Source organism: Macrobrachium rosenbergii, chromosome 42, assembly GCF_040412425.1.
Source record: "Macrobrachium rosenbergii isolate ZJJX-2024 chromosome 42, ASM4041242v1, whole genome shotgun sequence".
Lineage (NCBI taxonomy): Eukaryota > Metazoa > Arthropoda > Malacostraca > Decapoda > Palaemonidae > Macrobrachium > Macrobrachium rosenbergii.
Genome location: NC_089782.1, coordinates 23,024,144 through 23,046,011, shown reverse-complemented (window position 1 = coordinate 23,046,011; position 21,868 = coordinate 23,024,144). Strand labels below are relative to the sequence as shown.

Sequence of the window (21,868 nt, the reverse complement as noted above, 5' to 3'; positions counted from 1 at the left end):
CTAATACTGAAGTGATTTTTTTTTTACTTTATGAGATAAACAAGTAACAGTCATTAGCTCTATGAAGAACTGAATCAGAGTTCCCTCCACACAGAATTCATCGCAGTTATATACTGTATCTGTAGCTGCCTATATACGTTCAATTATTGTTGGTCGTTCAGTTTGGTAGGTGGTTACTGTGGTAAAAAAAGCACACTATTTGAGAGTTAAACGCTCCACTCCCTGAAGTACAACGTAGAAGTATTTTCTATTATAAAATGCAAAAATGGACTTTTATAACACAAATGGAAAGAATGGAAGTTTCCGGAGAATCTATTTATGAAATTTAGGCGAAAGGGGCTGAGTCAGTTACTGTATTTAATAGAGAGTACTGAGCCAACTTGTGAAAAGAACGTTGCATAACGTAATGTTCTCTGACTTCGGAACGAACCTCGAAATATGTTCAACCGCGCATATGTACAACTGAAACCGTTTGAAATGGAATGGATAGTAATTGAAAGCTATTATTAAACTAAAACTTACCGATTGCCAGTCTCGTGTGGGCGCAGATTTAAAATTTGAATATTTTCCTCGGTCATTGCAAGAAAAACAAATCTTCAAGAAGTTCATTTTGCTATCCTAAACAGCGTTGTATGCACATTTATGAAATAAGTAAATCGCAAATACGAAAGTTATCGTTAACTGCAGATGATAGAAAACGAACTTACAGTTAGCTGACATAGAAAATGTAATACTTCATAAGGTAAACGTTGAAAAGACTTATTTCCAGGGTACGTAGCGTAGACAAGGAAGGTTGTACATTCGTGTAAGATCCTTTAAAGAAGAAGAATAATAAAAACTGACAGAGGGAGATCCTTGTCGAAGTGAAGAATAGACGAAGGCGAAGAAATAAGTTCATGGTCTGAATTTAACCCTGATCTCAAGATGTATAATTTATAGTTTTGTCTGCAGCAGTGAGCCAGATTTCATAATTTCAGTTTCATTGTCTGTGATCACATATATATTACAACCACATAACAAGTAAATGTTTAGAACTCTACAGATGTAAAATTTCACGTGTGTGTGTGTGTGCGTACGGGATCGTGTCGATATGTTTTACACGCCATTTTTATTTATTTTTCTGGCAATGATTTTATGTCGACGACTTTGTACCAAGTGTAATTTGCCAATGAGATTTCGTTTACATTTTGACTGACGTTTTTCAACGACTTCAACCGGTGAATTTTTGTCATCGACTTTTTTCATGTCATTTGGTAATGACATGTTGTCGCGAAGCTTTTGAAAAATGCATTTAACCTACGAATTTTGTCGAGCACTTACTGTTAATGAATTTTGTCAACAACAGTCTGGTACACACAGAAGGTTAGAGGAGAAAAAAATAAATAATGATAATTTTTTAAAAATTTTAATGTTGACATGTATATTTATACAAATAAGCTGTTTTGCATAACCGTGTCGATTATGGCGGGAGAAATTATTAAGTGATAAATAACGTACATCAAACTTTGCGTATGACTAGGCAGAGAACCCGTTAATTATCTACTTATTTTCATAGCAGTCTGTAATGAAATTTAAATAGGCATATAGGTTGCTAGTGAAGACGACTATTATAAATGTTCTGAGCTGTGAGATTGAAGCAGTGAAGATTTTGTTTATAGATAGGTCGTTACGAATAATCTGTATATTAATAACCAAGGAACAATGTTGCACTTTATACTGTCAGTCATTTTAGTTATCGGTTCACATACTTCACATTGGCAGGGCGACTTGGACCAGGTTATAGGAAGATCAGTAAAGACAACGGGGTCAAAATATTTGTCGAACCACTTCAGTTCAGATAGCACCTCCTGCCGTGGTTTCCTCAACGCAAACATTAAATAAATAATAAAATGGGCATAAATATAAGAATTAAGATATCTGAATTTGCTGTCATTGCCTCAAATATGAAACAAATTATAGACTCGGATTCTTCAATTTCCAAAGTAACGAAACCCCTATGGTAGGTCATGTTTACATCGACGACTAGCACCATGAAGTGAACGTGAGCTTATCCGTCACCAGACTTGAAGCCTTAGACCAGATCCCCAGCTCAGTCGATGAACGAAGGCAGTTGAGAGGGGGAGCTTTAACGTCTGGTTTTGAAGAGCAAGAAGAGGAAGGCAAGGAATCTGTAGCCTACTAACAGGGCCACCAGAGCGCCGATATCAGTGTAGAAATCGTCCTGGAAAGAAGAAGAAAAATAGAGATACGATGGTGTTGCTTTGGCCTTGAAATTTTGTTTACGTTGGGGGAGGAAAGAATCTGCATTGACTGGCATCACAGAAATATAGTTCCAGTATTTCAAGAAACAAATAGTACTAAAAATTCGTGCAGTCTTCCCGGAATGACAACAGAGATCCGTTAACTACTGATTCCTGTTAAAGGCATGGACTGTGTATTGCGTTCTATTATGAAGGCATTATTTTAGCAAGAGAAGTATGGAGTCTGAAATATATCATCTTCTAGTAAACATATGTGAGAGTCTGCAATGCGAATCCATTGCCTTTAGCTTATTAGGTAGAGATTTGTGTTAGTTTTGAATAATAATAATAATAATAATAATAATAATAATAATAATAATAATAATCACATATACTTACTGTGTCAAAACCAAACTGTTTGATGACTTCCTCTCCCACTGGGATGGTCTTATTGGAAGTGTCGTAATAAAAGCCATCCCATTGGTTAATCGTTAGGATTTCGTTGCTGTAGTTTATCCAAGACAGATATTTTATCCAGTCTAGCCAGACAGGACTTGTCCTGTTGACGCAATAGAAAGAATTATTATACCAGATAATAAGACATTGAATCATTTGTTTACACATGTCATCAAGGAGTATAATTTCACTCATGAAAGTGAGGTATAAGAACTTGGCGTTCTAAAACGGTTAGCTTTTACCAGGACCCAGATGTTTTAAGATGGTTAGCTTTTCCAGGGCCCAGGTGCTTTAAAACTCTTAACTTTTAGCAGGACTCAGAAGTTTTAAAATGGTTAACTTTTAGCAGGACCCGGGTGATTTAACATGGGTTTAAAATGGTTAATTTTTAGCAAGACCCAGGTGATTTAAAATGGTTAATTTTTAGCAAGACCCAGGTGGTTTAAAATGGTTAGCTTATAGCAGGACCCACGAGTTTCAAAATGGTTAAATTTTAGCAGGACCCAGGTGATTTAAAATGGTTAGCTTCTAGCAGGACCCAGGGGTTTCAAAATGGTTAATTTTTAGCAGGACCCAGGTAATTTAAAATGGTTAGCTTCTAGCAGGACCCAGGGGTTTCAAAATGGTTAAATTTTAGCAGGACCCAGGTGACTTAAAATGGTTAGCTTCTAGCAGGACCCAGGGGTTTCAAAATGGTTAATTTTCAGCAGGATCCAGGTGATTTAAAATGGTTTGCTTTTAGCACGACCCAGGGGTTTTAAAATGGTTAACTTTTTACCAGGACCCAGATGATTTAAACTGGTTAGCTTTTTAGCAGGATCCTGGGGTTTTAAAACGCTTAGCTTTTACTAGGACCCAGGTCCAGGCTTTGACCTACCCGTCTCTCACATAGAAGCCGCCGAATATCATGATTGGGAAGGTCAGCGGCGTCGCCAAAACCAAGGCAGTTTGGTAGTTCTTAGCCAAGCATGATATCATGTATCCTGCAAAAGGGAAATTGTAAAAGGGAAATGTGGTTATTAAAGGAGAGCCATGTGTCAGGAAGGAGATTGTTGTTGTGACTGAAAAGGTGTCTTATAGCAAACATAAGGAGGTTGTTGTTATTTAAGGGGTGCTTGTGTCAGGTCTCAGGAAAGGCGTGTTACCATGAAGGTGTCGTGTAGTCTGCAAAAGGATGTTGTTGTTATTCAAGGAGTTTCATGTGTCAGGCCAAAGGATGTTGCAGTTATTTGAAGGATTTAAGGAATTGCGTGTTATTTAAAGGGTGTCATTTAGCCTGCAAAAGGAAGTTGTTGTTATTCAAGGAGAGTCATTTAAGCTTTTACGTACTACTGCGGTTAGATTCTCACGTTAATCATAAATGTCTTGACTTCCTACGGATTTTTTTTTTGGCCATGAATACTTGCTGGTAATAGCAGTGATGGTCACCAGTCGATAAGGAAGAAAGTAAGTGGTCTAACAGTATTCATTTCTTCTTGTTCACTTTAAATTTCTGCGCCCCACCTCGTTCTCTCCCGCCCTCTCTTTTTGAAGGAAATTAAAAGTTGAACTGAGCCAATTACTCTCTCTTTCTCTCAGATGCTCGAATGGCTCTGATCTGTCCAACCAAAGCAGAGGCATCCCTAGTTTTGTGTATAATGACTATGAGGTCTGCTCCTTTTACTACTACTACTGCCACTGATACTACTACTGCTACTACTTTTATTATCATTAATTCAACAATAATTCATCAGACACTAAAGTACAAAGCCACAACATAGTTAACATAAAGACGATCACACATGATATCTTTCAGCCATCTTGCTGCCAATCCTTTCACCAAGTAGCCAATGTTGTTTTTTTTTTATGTTGGCGCAAAAATTGAAGCTCCCCATATTTGCGATTTTATATTACTGTGACTGGCACGTCTAAGTCTACTTTTTGCACCAACATAGAACACATTTTGGCCACCTGGTGCAAAAGGATGTCAGAAAACACGACCTTAAGCATGAGAGCGCTTTACAAGCTGCTGGTACTCACCGTAAGACACAGAGACGCTGGCGTTCAATGCCAGAATGGCCATTGTAATGAAAAAGTACTGGGCTTCTACTCTGCAAAAATAAAAAGAATGAAAGTGGTTAGGAAAGTATGTGTGCAAACGCGTACAATTTTATATATATATATATATATGCATTATATATATATATATATATATATATATATATATATATATATATATATATATATATATATATGTATATATATATACATACAAAATATAGTTACAGTGTTTTTTGCTACGGAGGGAAGATTTAGGTGAAATTGGCTGATTTAGACAGAAATTAGCTATTGAAAGTCTAACCTTGAACAAATGAAATGAAATAAACCATTTCAGCAATGAAATATTAGAAAAATGGTCTTAGCCCAGCTGTAAAATATTGGAAGTTTTACCTCTGTACAGCGTGTAATAATGCAATGAATGATCTTAGTTCAAGCATAATTTAAAGAAAAGAATGTTTTAGTTGAGGTAATAGATCAGAATGTTCTCAACCCAACTATGCCAAAAAAAAGAAAGAAAATTGATTGCCTTAGTGAAAGCTAACTTCACTCTGAAATGGCTGCACCCAGCCAGTTGCTGTTTCATTTGTGGAACTTTAAGCAGGAAATGGATTACACTCCGTAAGGGTGTAATGCCGTCAGTGCATCTCATGTGGTGCACTGTAGGCATTACTTAAGGTTCTTTGCAGCGTGCCTTCGGCCCTTAGCTGCAACTTCTTTCATTCCCTTTACTGTCCGTCCATTCATATTCTCTTCCTTCCATCTTACTTTCCACCCACTCTTAACAATTTATTCACAGTGCAACTGCGAGTTTTTCCTATTGTTACACCTTAAAAACCTTTTTACTGTCAATTTCCGTTTCAGCGCTGAATGACTTCATGGGTCCCAGCGTTAGGCCAAGTTCTGTATTCTATCTTCTACCAATCAGGTATAGGAAAAAACTGGAAAGTGACCTTAGTCCAGCCACTAAAAAAATTCGGAAAATTACCTCAAGCCAACCATGTAATAGGCAATAGCTGTGAAGCAACATGGGCCGATGATGAGGACAGGCAACTCGACCAGATTTCTCGTCAGGAAGTAAACGTCTGTCCGGTAGAGGCCATTCCAGTGCTCTCGCAAGAACAGTGGCATCACGCCTGAAAATGTCTGTCGTTTAGATAGACAGTAAAAGAATGTTGTTATTAACGGTGATACATACTTGTACGCTATTGGTGCCTCACCGGGTCTGAATTTAAATACTTGTACTCTATTGGTGCCTCACCGAGTCAGAATTTAAATACTTGTACTCTATTGGTGCCTCACCGAGTCAGAATTTAAATACATGTACTCTATTGGTGCCTCACCGAGTCAGAATTTAAATAGTGTACTCTACTGGTGCCTCACCGAGTCAGAATTTAAATACATGTACTCTACTGGTGCCTCACCGGGTCAGAATTTATTACAGTGTTCAGAAATGCAATGATTACAATGGAAATATTGCTACAATATTGGTGATGCGAAACCTAGCTCAGACAAGAACAACCTGAAATATACTGTAGATTGTATCAGGAGGAAACAATCTTTGGGAATTACTTTCTAGTGGAAAGCGAAGGGGACAACGACCCCAGAACCAGCTGAAACTTACCACAACAACGGGGAACAAAACGGAAAACGTCAGGTTCGTGATGAAGACGAAGAGAACGCCCTCGATGTTCTGTATGTTCTGCAGTATTTCCGTGCCCGTAAGGTTTTCCTCCCAGTTTCCTGCGCCTAGGTAAATCAAGCCGAATATGATGCCGAACATCTGTAAATAGCAAATAGATTAAGGTAGGCAGCTGGTATGTCTTATATTATGCTTACATTTTTATTTATTAATTTACCTGTTTTTGTAATACCAGATCTCCTCTTTCTGTATTTCCCATTACCTTCTGTTACTTCTTTCGAATGAACACCATATTCTTTGGAAGCTTGAATTTCAAGCCAGTGGCCTCTGTGGGCTTGTTTCATATGAATAGGGTTCATCTTCTGAATAATAATAATAATAATAATAATAATAATAATAATAATAATAATAATAATAATAATAATAATAATAATAATAAGAGTAAAATTTGAGGTTACGTGTATTCTTGAAAAATGTGAACAGTGTAGACTCACAGACGATCAGAAAAACATGAGACATTTGAAGCTGATAAGGTTATAAACAATTCTATGTCATCGCTCTTAACTCATTAGATAAAGAATGGGTTATAGAACCATAGGTGAAAGAGTTCCAGACTGAAGGTGGGAGGACCTTTGAATTATTTAAATATGAAAATCTATCATGCGGTAGTTGCTTTAGATTAAATTAGCTTTGTACTGCTTACTTAAACTCACAGTTGAGTTTGTAAGAAATATATTTCCCATTATAATATATTAAGTCTATATTTTTCCCAAAAACATATCAATATAGTCCATGATTTCTTTTAATTGGTATGGTGGTCCTTCTCCTGAGGTGAGCTGAAAGCACTGTGTTTGACGGTATAAGAGACTTGGTGTAGACCTAAGGACTCATACAACCAAATGAGAGGATAAGAAGTAAGAGGAATAAAATGACAAAAGACCCGCTGTTCACAGAACTCAAAAGAGCAGTATCCAATATAGTACTCGTAAAAGAACTGTCCATGCACGTTTGTAATTGTATGTGGCGTGAATGTTTGACTTTTCTCACCTAGTTAACTTATTTTTCATATTTATTTTCAAGTGCATATTGTATTGATACAATTATAAGTGTCCATATCATTATTTTTTTACAAGTCGGCATTTATATCTATATCCATTGTAAAATTCATATTAAGTTTACACAAACTACTTAACATTCATCTTTTCTAAAATTCATATTATATTTACACAAACTATATATTTAACATTCATCTTTTGTAAAATTCTTATAAGTTTATACAACTTACTTTGTATCCATCGTGTTTTAAACATTTTCTGTCATAAAACTAATCGAAAATGGGTCACCTAAACAGATCCTATTTGATGCATTTGCCATATGCCTACAAAAAAATCTTCAGTTATATGATTGCCGTATTCCTATCTTTGTTGTTACAGGATAGGAAATCTAGTTATTTTCGTAACAGATTTTAGTCCAGAGAACCCCACTGCTGCTATTCTTTGAGTATAGATTGTTCTTAAGTATTTGCCAAACTTATTTTGCTGTTCACACATCCAACAGCCCTGCCATTATTATGCAATGCCTCAAAATTGCTAGCCTTACATAGTTTTCCCCACAAGTAGTTACACTTACCATTCCATGTGCTATTCTTATAATTGCTGCACTTCCCATGTCCAATTTTGTATTTTGAAACCATTAGATATTGCATTTTAAGTACTCGTATTTCCACTATTTGACTTACCCTCTCCTTTCTCAAATTCATTAGACCTATGATATTCTGTTTCAGGCTCTCAAACCTACCATGTTCTGCACGATTCTAGACCTACCATGCTCTAGAGTTCTTTTAACAACTGCTGAACCTACCGTGTTATTCACTGTTCTCATAATTACCAGACCTACCATATTCTGTGCTATTCTCACAACGGACACAACTGGATCTCGCAACTGCTCCAGCCAGTTTCTGCGCGTCATTGCTATGAACTGGTTTAGCCACGATGCTCTGTAGGGGCTCCTCGGGAGCTTTATGCTGGCCAAGGCGTCGTCTTTCGCTGGCGGTTTCATGGCTGACTCGACCAGTTGATCGTTGACCAGTCCTTCGTTGTCTCTGTTAGAAACGAACAAAGTTTGAGGGATTTTCATAGCAGCGGTCATCGAGGCTCCAATCTTTGCATAGAAATAAACTCTTTCAGTTTTTTGGACTCTGAAATATGACGTGCTGAACGATATAATTTTGAATAAATGAAGAATGAAAATACCATTTCTGTCTGTTCTGCGCAAGTCTGTGGTTTACTTAATTTGCTTAATCCATTTTGTATTATTTAGGAAATGGTCAGGTCGGGATACTAGAGATCTTTTTACTTTGACACTATAACTTCTTGATATGCTTAACACGAAAATCACATTCAAAACTATCAGAAATTTGCCAGTACCGAGATATTTACCGATGAATATTGGTAACGACTTGAATATTTACACTGAAGAAATGAACTTTGTTGTAGTGGATTTGTTTCGTGTTGCATTATGGATACCTACTGTAACGGATTATGGGTTATGAGCACAATACGATGTTCTTCAAAATAATTCTAATCTCTGACTGGTTCTTTTGTTTTCAGGGTAACCGGTCACGCTCCTTCTGCACTGGAAACTTGAATAACTTTGACGTCACGCATTGTCCCGCGAAATTGGTCTCATTTCCCAAGCTGCTGCAGTTCAAACACGTAAGTGGTACACTGCAGGCATTACTTAAGGGTCTCTGCAGCGTCCCTTCGGCCTCTAGCTGCAACCTCTGTCATTCCTTTTACTGTACCTCCGTTCATATTCTCTAACCTCCTTCTGACTTTCCACCCTCTCTAACAATTGTTTCAAAGTGCAACTGCGAGGCTTTCCTCCTGTTACATCTTTCAAACCTGCTTACTGTCAGTTTCCCTTTCAGCGCTGAATGACCTCATAGGTCCCAGCGTTTGGTCTTTGGCCTAAATTCTTTATTCTTTTCTCTCAAACACGTAAGTTGCATACCGATCAGTGCCAGTTTCGAAAACAAAGAGACAATGTCTGTGATCATAGAGGTGTTGATTTTCAGAAACGGTCAGGACTGTTTATCAAAGCTGAAAATATTGTTTTCTTATGTTTAGTTTTCTGTAAAAGAAACCTATTGAGATGGCTATTTGTCTCTCCGTCCGAACTTTTTCTATCCGCCTTCAAATCTTAAAAACTACTGGGGCTAGAGGGCTGCAAATTGGTGTATTGATCATCCACCCTCCAATCATCAAACATACCAGAGTGCAGCCCTCTAGCCTCAGTAGCTTTTATTTTATTTAAGGTCAAAGTTAGCCATAATCGTGCGTCCGGCAACGCAACAACACAGGCCACCGCGGCAAGTGTAGTTTCATGGGCCGTGGCTGAGAGTTTCATACAGCAATATACGTTATACAAACCCGGTTGCGCCGAAGAAACTTCGGCGCACTTTTTACTAGTTTTTTGTCTGTATGTGTTATGAACGATTTTGATCTTCATTTCTATGAGAACCACGTATGCTGAAATGAGTAATTATAGTCCTGCAACAAATTCACCAAAGGAATAACCACTCCAGTGTTATCAAAATTATACACACACACACACACACACACACACACACACACACACACACACACACACACACACACACACACATATATATATATATATATATATATATATATATATAATCTCAAATAATCTTTTAACGGATGGAAACAAGACATAGAAGAAAAGAAAAAGGAGAATGGGGCTTACATATAGGAGAGAGAAAGAGAGAGAGAGAGAGAGAGAGAGAGAGAGAGAGAGAGAGAGAGAGAGAGAGAGAGAGAGAGAGAGAGAGAGCCTTGCAATCTTCTCTTACCTGTATGAGTCGCAAACATGGTGGACGAATTGCCGGCATTCTTCTTCTTTACTGGCTTTGATGGCGAGCGTGTAGATGAAGTGGTCTCCTGGGTTGTGATTTTTGGGGCAAGGGCGCTCCAACCTGCGGAACGTCAGCTATTTGATAATTGAATACTAACTCGAGAATCTTCCCTACTGCGCCATATAATGATGTCACGCAATTGGAGGATCAGAAGTTCAAACGAAGATGCAATGCTTTGTACCCTAATGCTGTTTTCCTTGAATTTTAGTACGTTTTTGTCTGTTTATTAATTGATTAATTTATTTCTTCTTTTTAATAAGTGAGATCGCTTCTTTCTGTATTTCCCTTTACCTTCTCTTACTTCCTAATGAGCACCGTATTCTTTGGAAGCTTCAATTTCAAGTCAGTGGTCCCTTTGGTGGGCTTGTTCCATATGGGTAAGGTCATCTTTCGAATAATAATAATAATAATAATAATATTAATAATAATAATAATAATAATAATAATAATAATACAATAATAATAACAATAATAATAATAATAATAATAACTAACCCGCAGGGTTGAAGGTAATATATCATGAACAATGTCTCATTTGTAAAAAACCTTGAACATCTTGAATGAAAAACACTGCTGTTTTTCGTAAACATTTTTTATTCATTCTTACAATGTTTCAGTTCATGGTAAGATACCATGCAAGTAGTATGCTACTCACTTAATTTATCTCCTTATTTAATTTATTGTTTTAAAGCAATGTGCTGTACAGGCTTTGTATATATTCATAGTTGCAGGAGTGTTAATGCAGACACTAACGGTTAATTTTCATCTTTCAAAAGAATGCGACACTGAAGTAAGTGTTTAGAAAATAAAGGTAATGAAAATGTCGAATAAAATGTAAAAAGAGACAATTGCTATTATTATATTATTATTATTATTATTATTATTATTATTATTATTATTATTATTATTATTATTATTATTATTATTATTATTATTGCTTAATTTGGATGAAACCTATTCACATGGAACAAGCTCACAGGAGCCATTGGCTTGAAATTCAAGCTTCCAAAGAATGTTGGTTTCAACCTACCACCGCAGACCCCACTGCAGCAGTAACTGATCATGGTACAGAGCCTGTGCATTTTTCGTCGCCCTGGGTGAGGCGCGAACCCGCGACATGTGATGGCGTGCCGAAAGGGGGTTGCGTAGTGAAGACTATACAAGATGAAAGCAGAGCAAATGAAAGCCACGCGAAAATTAAGCACAACAATTAAAATTCACAACCGAGATTTAAAAGTTTTGTTAACTTTATTGTTGGATAAGCAAACTAGATCTTGATCAGTTATGAAATCTGTGGCAATACGCTTGCAATGTCTTTTGGAGGAAGATGGAAAAACTGAAATAGAGACATCATATTGCTAATAAGGTTAGTTAAAAAATGGCGCTGGGAAACTGCAAAGGTCCGAAATGGGATAGAAAAAAATAGATTGATAAAAACAGTAAAACTGATTACGAATTGTGTAAAGGAGTACTTTAGGAGAAAAGTATTATGGGAATAGATTATGGGTAAAAAAATAACTACATTTTTCAAAGTAGTCCAATGCAGTGATAATGATAGTTGTAGTGTTGCATTGTTATTATTGTTATTATCTATGCATATACACAAGTACATGCATATAGTAGAATGAATAATTTGGTGACAGATTTCTGCACAGGTGTTCTTCCACGATACAGCTGTGAAAGTGTGAATGTGGCAGTGATTATCACATTTGTTCCTGTTACCACCTTTTATTATGGAAAACACACACACATATATATATATATATATATATATACATATATATATATATATATATATATATATATATATATATATATATATATATATATATATAAGGAGTAATCAACACGCAGTCAGGTGTGTAACGGAAATAATTTTTACTCACACTGGGATTGGAACCCAGGTCCTTCACTTGAAGGGCAAGGACGCTACCAAACTTACCTATACTGTATGGGCCAGTTAGCAGCGCCCTTGTCTTTCAATCCAAAGACCTGGTCTGATCACGATGTGAGTCAGAATTTATATATATATAATATATATATACATATATATATATATATATATATATATATATATATATATATATATATATATATATATATGTATATATATATATATATATGTATATATATATATATATATATATATATATATATATATATAATGTATAATTTAGATATAATTTATATAATTTTGATCTTACACCACAGCATGTCTCAGTCAGTTAAAACAAGTCCAGTGGTTCACAAACTAAGTCTAATCTTTACTCAGTTAAAACAAGTCCAGTGGTTCACAAACTAAGTCTAATCTTTACTCAGTTAAAACAAGTCCAGTGGTTCACAAACTAAGTCTAATCTTTACTCAGTTAAAAACAAGTCCAGTGGTTCACAAACTAGGTCCACAACTTTACTCAATCAGTTAAAACAAGTCCAGTGGTTTTACAAACTAAGTCTAAATCTTTACTCAGTCAGTTAAAACAAGTCCAGTGGTTCACAACCAGGTCTAATCTTTACTCAGTCAGTTAAAACAAGTCCAGTGGTTCACAAACTTGGTCTAATCTTTTACTCAGTCAGTTAAAACAAGTCCAGTGGTTCACAACCAAGTCTAATCTTTACTCAGTAAGTTAAAACAAGTCCAGTGGTTCTACAACCAAGCTCCAATCTTTTACTCAGTCAGTTAAAACAAGTCCAGTGGTTCACAAACTAGGTCTAATCTTTACTCAGTCAGTTAAAACAAGTCCAGTGGTTCACAAACTAAGTCTAATCTTTACTCAGTCAGTTAAAACAAGTCCAGTGGTTCACAAACTAAGTCTAATCTTTACTCAGTCAGTTAAAACAAGTCCAGTGGTTCACAGACTAGGTCTAATCTTTGCTAACACCTTACCAGCCTTATGGACCACCCGTAAACAAGTTCCGTGCTGGCATAAGACTGGTTTAATTTAACTTCCACCCACCTACCAACACTCACCTCGAAAAGAACCTGTGAGCAAGGTCCACCGTCCCTAGGAAGGCCACCCGCCCCTCCGCCAGGATGAGCAGGCGGTCGAAGAGGGCGAAGACTTCGGAGCTGGGCTGGTGGATGGTGGCGATGACTGTCTTCCCCATGGAAGTCATCCTCTTCATGGCATTCACGACGCTCGCTGCCATGAAGGAGTCGAGGCCGGAGGTAGGCTCGTCGCACAGGAGAAGCAGCGGGTTCGTTATCATCTGGTTGTTAATAATAATAATAATAATAATAATAATAATGCTCTCGGGTAAAAAAAGGAAAACTATGAAATAGGAGAATAATCAGTAAATGACAAATACACAGCAATGTATGATAATCAAGACCAAGGCCAAGAGAGACAAGGTCTACCCGATAGGGTGGAGTCGCCTCCCACCTGGGGTAACTACGTAGGCGATGACGTATCTTAGAGGGTACTTGCTCGTTGGCAATTCGCCTCGCGGACGCAATAAGGAGGTAGGCAAAGCCCGCCTACATGGGGATTTTGGGGGAAGTTGAAGTTAAAATACATCTTAGTTTAACTCCAGACCACTGAGCTGATTAACAGCCTCCCTAGGGCTGGCCCGAAGGAGCCGACCTCTTCTCTTGGCTTTGATCAAAGACAGTACGGATGAATTGCCTCAGTTCATTTATTTCATCGTTTTAGTCACGTTATGTGGAGAGTAGATGGTCATGTGTGTAAAAGGGTTATATAGCATGGAGGGGGGGGGAAGAAGAAGAAGGGGGAAGGCCAAAGTTCAGGTGGGAGAATAAAATAGCGAATGACATGCGGGGAGAAAGGTTTAAGAAGTCAGGATGCACTGGACAGAGGAAGGTGGAGAAGGCTGATAGGAAACAGCGACCCCATATAGAAATGGGTAAAACTGAAGACAAAGAAGAAGATTTATACTGTATTGTAGTATAGCCCTAAAGTTAACAAGTAAAAAATGCGCCGAAGTTTCTTTGGCGCAATCGAGTTTTCTGTATAGCCACTACAGCGCCTAATTAAGGCCACCGAAAACAGATACATCTTTCGGTGGTCTCGGTATAATGCTGTATGAGCCGCGGCCCATGAAACTTTAACCATTGCCCGGTGGTGGCCTATCCTATATCGTTGCCAGAAGCACGATTATGGCTAACTTTAAGCTTGAATAAAATAAAAAATACCGAGTCTAGAGGACTGCAATTTGGTGTGTTTGACGATTGTATATTGGATGATCAACATACCAATTTGCAGCCCTCTAACCTCAGTGGTTTTTAAGATCTGAGGGCGGACAGAAAAAGTGCGAACGGACAGACAAAGCCTGTACAATAGTTTTCTTTTACAGAAAACTAAAAATGATAATTCAGGAGAGAGTCAAGGCAGTCACCTTCATTTAAGGGACAGTGGCGAGAGACGCAAAACGTGGGCTACCATTGTTACACACAAAGAGGTGTGGGTATACATGGCGTTTTGTTAAGAGACATTTGAATTTCTTTGCCATGCGCTCTCCAAAGTACCGATTATATTAGACGAGTTATTGTTATTGTGTCCGCTCTATAAGCCTATTAGCACGATAGTAATGTAGTAATGTTTATATATATATATATATATATATATATATATATATATATATATATATATATATATATATATATATATACTGTATATATATATATATATATATATATATATATATATATATATATATATATATATATATATATATATATATAATATTGTCACTTTCAGTATGTGAGTACACTACGGTTATTCGGGCTATCATATATAACAGTAAGCTGCAGTCATAACTTGAGTATAAATCTCTACAGGATAGAGAGAGAGAGAGAGAGAGAGAGAGAGAGAGGGGGTTTGGGAGCGGATGGTGAAAGTTTTACTGATTTGAAAATTATATATAAAAAATTAACGAGATCATAGCTGCTTCTTTTCATTTTGCATTTAATTAAGAAGAATTTTGAGTATGTTAACGTAAATGTTATATTTTTTGTACTTCGGTTTCTTTTTTCTATTTTTCAACTGTCCGTTTAATATGATATTTTAGATAAAGTAATGTTCTGCGCCTGGTTCTAAAGTCATGAATAAGGGCACTTAAAGATGCGTTGCATTTCATGAGCCGAACTTGTAACTGCCGTAGGTAGGCATTTTTATTCCTTCAAGGGCAGTCATTATTACAACTGACCGAGTAAGTCTTTATAAAACTCTTAATTTCGTATATTTATTTATTTCTAACGTTACTTATAAAGAATAATCGCTAGTTTTCCTCAGATTTGGCTGAAATTGGGCAAACCGAATGACACAGTCCTAGCATAATTCTCAAACCGGTAGTTGATGTTTCTTAGCCCGACTGGTATTTTTTCAAATGCCTTGTGTGACTTGCTTTTCGAATCCGCGACTCAGTCAGAGTCACTGTTTTCAGTCTTCGTTCACTGAGGTATCGGATAAGCAGGCTGTTTTGAAGAGAGTAGTGGACTTTACCATGACTTTTTTTTATTTGTATTGTGAAATAGTAAATTTAATAACAAAGAAAAAGAACTCGGATGACGGTCATGTTGCATGTGTAAGCCAGCTTTCATCATTGCGGCGAAAAAAATATAAAAGAGTGCTTGAGATGGGTGCATAAAGATCTTGTACTCCAACTGAGGAAAAAATTATGGAAATAATAGTAGGCGTATGTACTAAATATTGAAAACCGAATACATCATATTAATCAAGATTTCATTGTACATGAGCCTATCTCCCTGCCCACAGGATCTACTTCAGTTCATCGACATGAAACGTTGAAACGGTATTTCTGGCTTATAAATCATTTAAATATTCCTCCTTAAATTAACAGATACAACTGGATCCGCATTCACACACTTTACATGCAATCCAAATGGCTATTATGCGAAATTAAACCCGGACCTAACACTCAGAAAAACTCAGGAGTGTCATTTAAAAAAAAAAGCATAGTCTTAAGTGTACTGTGAAGTGCTTATCAACAATGGGCAAAACTAACTCACCTCACAAGCGAAGGCCAGTCTTTTCTTCTCTCCTCCAGAAATGCCCTTGAAACGCCCTGGTATTCCGATTCTCGTATCTGCGCATTTGTTGAGGCCAAGCTGGAAATAAGACAGACGGTAAATCATAACGTAATGAAGGTTTATGGATTAGGCCTAGTGACAGTAACATGGCCAGGTTCGTGCACCGACTATCTCATAGAAGCAGGTATGTAGTTGTAGTAATAACAGCCATTTATATTTCATTCCCAGGCCATGATAAATTATTTGTAAGTACAGTTACACAGGTTCAGTGCCAAGTACGCCCCTTTGATAAAGGCAGCAGTTGATATTAATCTCGGTAAGTTTGGTTAGGCCTACTGTATTAACAATTGTGGTAGTCATATGTGTTGTTTATTGTACAATTTAAAAAAAAAAGAAAAACAGTAACGGACCTAACTTAAGCCTGTACGATATTCGTATCTATTAGGAATAGTAATTACTTTTTGAATATATGCCTACGAATAACGAAGGCCTTTCTGAATGACAGGTATCAGTAGTACTAAGTTTCGACATTAAGGAACTTCAAAGAATTCGAAGACTAGAAAACTCAGAGACGGGAGCCAACCTATCTTCTAACACCCAATCACCCCCTCCCCTCCCGTAGCCAAATTAACATGAATTTGCATATAGATCCATGGTAGAATACCATTGTAGTAAACCTGTCATTCTTGAGATTTCTTGTGGACAGAATGATAGATGTGATGCGGCAATTTTAGTGTGCCAAACAAACACCGCTTTGCTCACCTCTTTCATGACTTCATGAACTCGTTTTCTTCTTTCTTTGTCCGAAACTTCTTTGCCAATTCGTAGTTGTGCCTGGAATGAAATGAACAGGTAGTATTGCTCATTGGTAAGTAATATTTTGAGTGTTAGTAATAGAGCAAAATTATCTGGTTTCATCACTTTAAAACGTTATTATATTAGAAGTGGGTTTGCGTTGTGACGTCAGAATTTTGCTAACCGCATCTGCGTATCTTATATGAAAACTGTAATTGGTTATAATTGTCGTATTCATTGAAACAAACCCAAGCTAGGATATAATCATTGGTTTTAAGTGAAGGTTAGCTTAACTTGGATAGCATAGAGCCTGGCTGTGTGGATTAGGGTTAAGAAATTTGTGAACGTAGTTTACTAAAATTTCCTTTCATTGTACTTTATTTTGAAGAAATATAAAACAATTTATATTTAACTTTTGGGCATAAATAAAGATGGTTTGTTTAATTATCCAAGAAGTTATGAAAAGTAGTAATTTGTGATGCGTAAACTATGAATAAATTATTTATTTTTTCTTCTAACAGGCCATACGTGACTATGTTGATGAGGAGCGTTCATTACATCAAGTTGCTGAGAAAAGTGATCTTTTACAATTTAAGGTACTGTGCTCATGGTTAGCTTGTTCAGTAAATATTTGTTTGCCCACTTAAACAAGATTACTGTATACGTATTTACAAAAACGATATATTACAGAAAATATTATTTACTTACGTTAAACATAAGCTGTTCCTTGACTGTGAACACGCCCGTGAACAAATCCTCTTGCTGAACGTAGGCCGACACTCCGGCTATGGTTCGTAGGTCGACCGGTCTTCCGTTGATGTAAATGTCGCCCTCGATTTTCAGTTTACGGGACCTTTGGGTAGATGAATGAAATTGTGTGACAGATGACGAGTAAATGTTAAAAGTCTGCTTGATGTCGAATTCCATTTTGAGCCACCAGAGAGATTGTTGAGAGCAAAATGAATGTTTTAAATTTCTTCATCTCAAACTGGTCTTCAGTACTCGATTGGATCATATTTTATATTTTGAGTTTGTATGCCTATTTCGTAGTTATTCGGTTACAGTTTTATATTATTGCATTTGCTTGGGCTAGTTTATAATTAGTATACTTTTCCTTATCAATTTTACCAGGGCGTTTTAATCAAATGCAGTATTTCAGACAAAAGATTGTGATAATTCTCAGAAAAAGATTGAATTTGTCGGTCAACTCGTCAACCATCGAATTTTTGCCGTTTTATTGTCTACGGTCACGTGAGGTATTAGTGTTATTATCAGTGAATCACATCGAAAAACTAGAAATAGTAGAATGGCGAATGATTAGAAATCGGCATTAAGTTCCCCCCCTTTTTTTTCAAGAGAACTGCATTGTTGGATGGGCTTCCAATCGAACATGTTTTTAAAAAATTACGTAGCAGATAGCAGCAGCGTGCACCGGCTTAATTGAAATGACTTGTTCAGGTACATGTTTTTCGTGTATATATATATATATATATATATATATATATATATATATATATATATATATATATATATATGTATACTTGCTGTATTCTCGCTCATATTTTGTTTCCAATATTCTGCAGAATATTGCCATTAATCAAAGTGTCATAACCTGATAAAATTCTTGCATTCCAACATCACATATTCCAAAGGATTTGAGAGAGTTTCATGTATGTATATATGTATGTACAGGTGCCTGGATACTGTACAATGTATGCGTGAAGGGATTAACGAAAAGTTTAAGCAGTTAAGATAACACCTGTTTGAAAACGAGAATTGTAACGCTAATTTTTATGTAACATTTTATTATCAGAATTTTGTAGTCTTGTTAAAGTGAAAATGAAGAATTGCAGCTAAATTTGAGTGTCTTTAGAAGATAACGTTTAACTTACCTGAATGTCAGTACATTAAGTAAGGTAGTTTTTCCTGCGCCAGATGCGCCCATGATAGCCAAAAGTTGCCCTCCTTCACAGAGACCAGTAACTGCGTGTAGTAAAATATTTCTTAATTTATTCATTTATGTATTTTCTTTATTTAATTATTTATCTATCTATTTATTTATTTATTTATTTATTTTATTATTATTATTATTATTATTATTATTATTATTATTATTATTATTATTATTATTATTATTATTATTATTATTATTTGTAGTAGTAGTAGTATTGCCAATTTTCATAATCTGACTAGTGTTAAAAAGTAGAAAATCCACAACTGTATATCTGATAAAAAAGAAGAATTTATTATACCATATTTTAAAATGCGACAACGATTTAACATTCATTGAACTTTCGAATTTCTGCCCATATCTTATTTCAGTAAGAAATATACAAAATGAACCTTTCAAAGAGAGCCTTGGAATGTCAATTAAAGAAATTTATTGATAGGGTATTTTGTATATAGTTTTGCAAAGAATTTGCCTGGCATAATTGAAGGTCTCTTTCGGCAACCCCGGTGGTGCCATCAGTGCACCTCGTGCGGGTCACTGTAGGCATTTCTTAAGGTTCTTTGCAGTGTGCCATCGGTCCCCTAGCTGCAACCCCTTTCGTTCCTTTTACTGTACCTCCTTTCATATTCTTTCTTCCATCTTACTTTCCACCTTCTTCTAACAATTGATTCATAGTGCAACTGCGAGGTTTTCCTCCTGTTACACTCCTTTTAGACTTTTACTGTCAATTTCTGTTTCAGCGCTGAATGACCTCATTGGTCCCAGTGCCTGGCCTTTGGACTAAATTCTATATTCATTTCAATTCTTTCGGCGACCCTGATATCTCGGTATCGTCTAATCTGCTTTCACTCCAGAGAAGTAAAAGGGCGGGCGGTGGGGGGCGCCAGTCTTACGGAGATAACATCTTGAGAAGCGGAATTAGCTTCGTACACATTCAGTCGTTGTATTTTGCCGCCCGAAAATTGCAGAATAACCTGTATATGAAAATGTTAAACCAGGCTTTGTAATCCTTCAAGTAACTGTTTTTCAACTGCAGAATAACTTGTACATAAAAATTGCAAACCAGTCTTTGCCAATCCTTCAAATGACTTTATTTTCCAACACCCTTCAAGGGACTTTAAATTTCCAGTGGCAAAATAACTTGCATATGAAAATGTTAAACCAGACTTTGTAATCCTTCAGGTGACTTTAAATTTACAGTGGCAGAATAACTCGTATATGAAAATGTTAAACCATACTTTGTAATCGTTCAAGTAACTTTATTTTTCCAACAGCAGAATAACTTGTACATTAAAATTTTAAACCGGACTTTGTAATCCTTCAAGTAACTTTATTTTTCCAAGTTTACCCGGGAAGTTAGTTACATTTCTGGTAAAAAAAAAATGAGAGCTGAACAGACACTGACTTGTCTGTTTAATTTCAAATGGATTTTTACTGCTGCGCCATTTAGGATTTTCTCACCATCATTGTATGATAGATCTTAAATTTATCGTACTGCATTGTATGCACTGTATATTTCATCAGAAATCTGCTTTTGCCCCTCGTTGCCCAGTTCAGTTATCAAATTAGCCATCTGAATTTTTTTTCAATGAGAATTGATTGACTTTAAAAGGAAAATACAAAGCCTGCATCTTTCCGTATATTTAAATTTAATCTTTTTTGTCGTAAAAATGACCAAACTTTGTTTTCGATCTATGGGCCTATTTTATGGGGAAGGGGAAGCATTCACACTTTTCCGGTGCATCCCAGGATCCCAAAAAGCAAAAATACGTCAATAACTCTTAAGACGATAATTATAACCACGGAAAAAAAACAAAAGAATAACTGAATGATCTTTCCTTTGGGACGACAATTTATAATGGAGCAAAGGAATCGTCCTTACCGTCTTTGAGAATATGGAAAGGGGGCGACTTTTTGAAGAGGCCCTTCCCGGGGGCGTAAACGTTCAGTTTCCTCCAGGCGTAGGTGACGCCCGCCGTGGATCCACGGGCGGGGAAGAGCCTCCGACAACGGGCTTGGATCCCAGCATCTCCAGTTGTTCCATTGTCTGTTGGCAAAAGTAGGAATGATTAAAAAGACACACACACACACATTTTTACACACGTATATATACATATATATATATATATATATATATATATATATATATATATATATATATATACATATACGTGTGTGTATACAGTCACATAGCGAACCTTGGTTTTCAAGTGAGAGTCCAGGGCAGGCAGTTCCTCCACCTCCCGATGTGTGTCAGAAGGCATGTAATTCATCCAAAAACTTCTCATGTGTCTAAGTTCATATATATATATATATATATATTCTCACATCATATTATATTATATATATATTCAATATATTAGACATATCTATATATATTCAATTTAGGCATATATATATATATATATATATATTTGTATATCTTATATATATATAATATATTTGTATATATATATATATATATATATATTTGTATTTATATAAATTTATATATATATATATATATATATTATAGTAAGGAAAGTTTATGTTCTCTCTTAGAGACTTATGATTTTCAGTTATTTTCTTCCAATCATTGATTTGATTAATACTATATTCATATTGGTTATACTAATCTGGACGTCCTTGAGATTAACAACATTCGAATGTTAATTTTGCACTGATGTCTTCATAATTTCATTTGAATTCACTTTTCCTTACCGGTTTGGGCATCGAGGCAACTATTCGAGAAATGCCAAGTTGATGCCCAGACTTCCTTCGGTGTCGGACGTGTCATGTGTGGTCAGTTAATTTCTTTAGAATA

General features: G+C 36.2%; 2 protein-coding genes across 2 annotated transcripts in view; one reads left to right on the top strand and one right to left on the bottom strand.

Moving 5' to 3' along the window:
• Window positions 1-1,389: 1,389 nt before the first annotated feature.
• LOC136828046 (protein white-like) lies at window positions 1,390-21,109 on the bottom strand. The gene is given in 15 exon segments (XM_067085738.1): window positions 1,390-2,221; window positions 2,640-2,799; window positions 3,574-3,679; window positions 4,716-4,786; window positions 5,722-5,879; window positions 6,358-6,516; window positions 8,272-8,476; window positions 10,250-10,372; window positions 13,281-13,519; window positions 16,299-16,397; window positions 17,082-17,153; window positions 17,823-17,967; window positions 19,007-19,097; window positions 20,948-21,043; window positions 21,046-21,109. Coding segments are annotated over 15 exon segments (1,884 nt in total). The 3' UTR covers window positions 1,390-2,125.
• Window positions 15,711-21,868, top strand: part of LOC136828045 (uncharacterized) — a 423,623-nt gene continuing 417,465 nt past the window's right edge. Inside the window, exons 1-2 of the mRNA XM_067085735.1 lie at window positions 15,711-16,503; window positions 17,636-17,710. The gene's annotated coding sequence lies outside the window, so the exon portion shown is untranslated. The remainder of the gene's footprint in view (window positions 16,504-17,635; window positions 17,711-21,868) is intronic.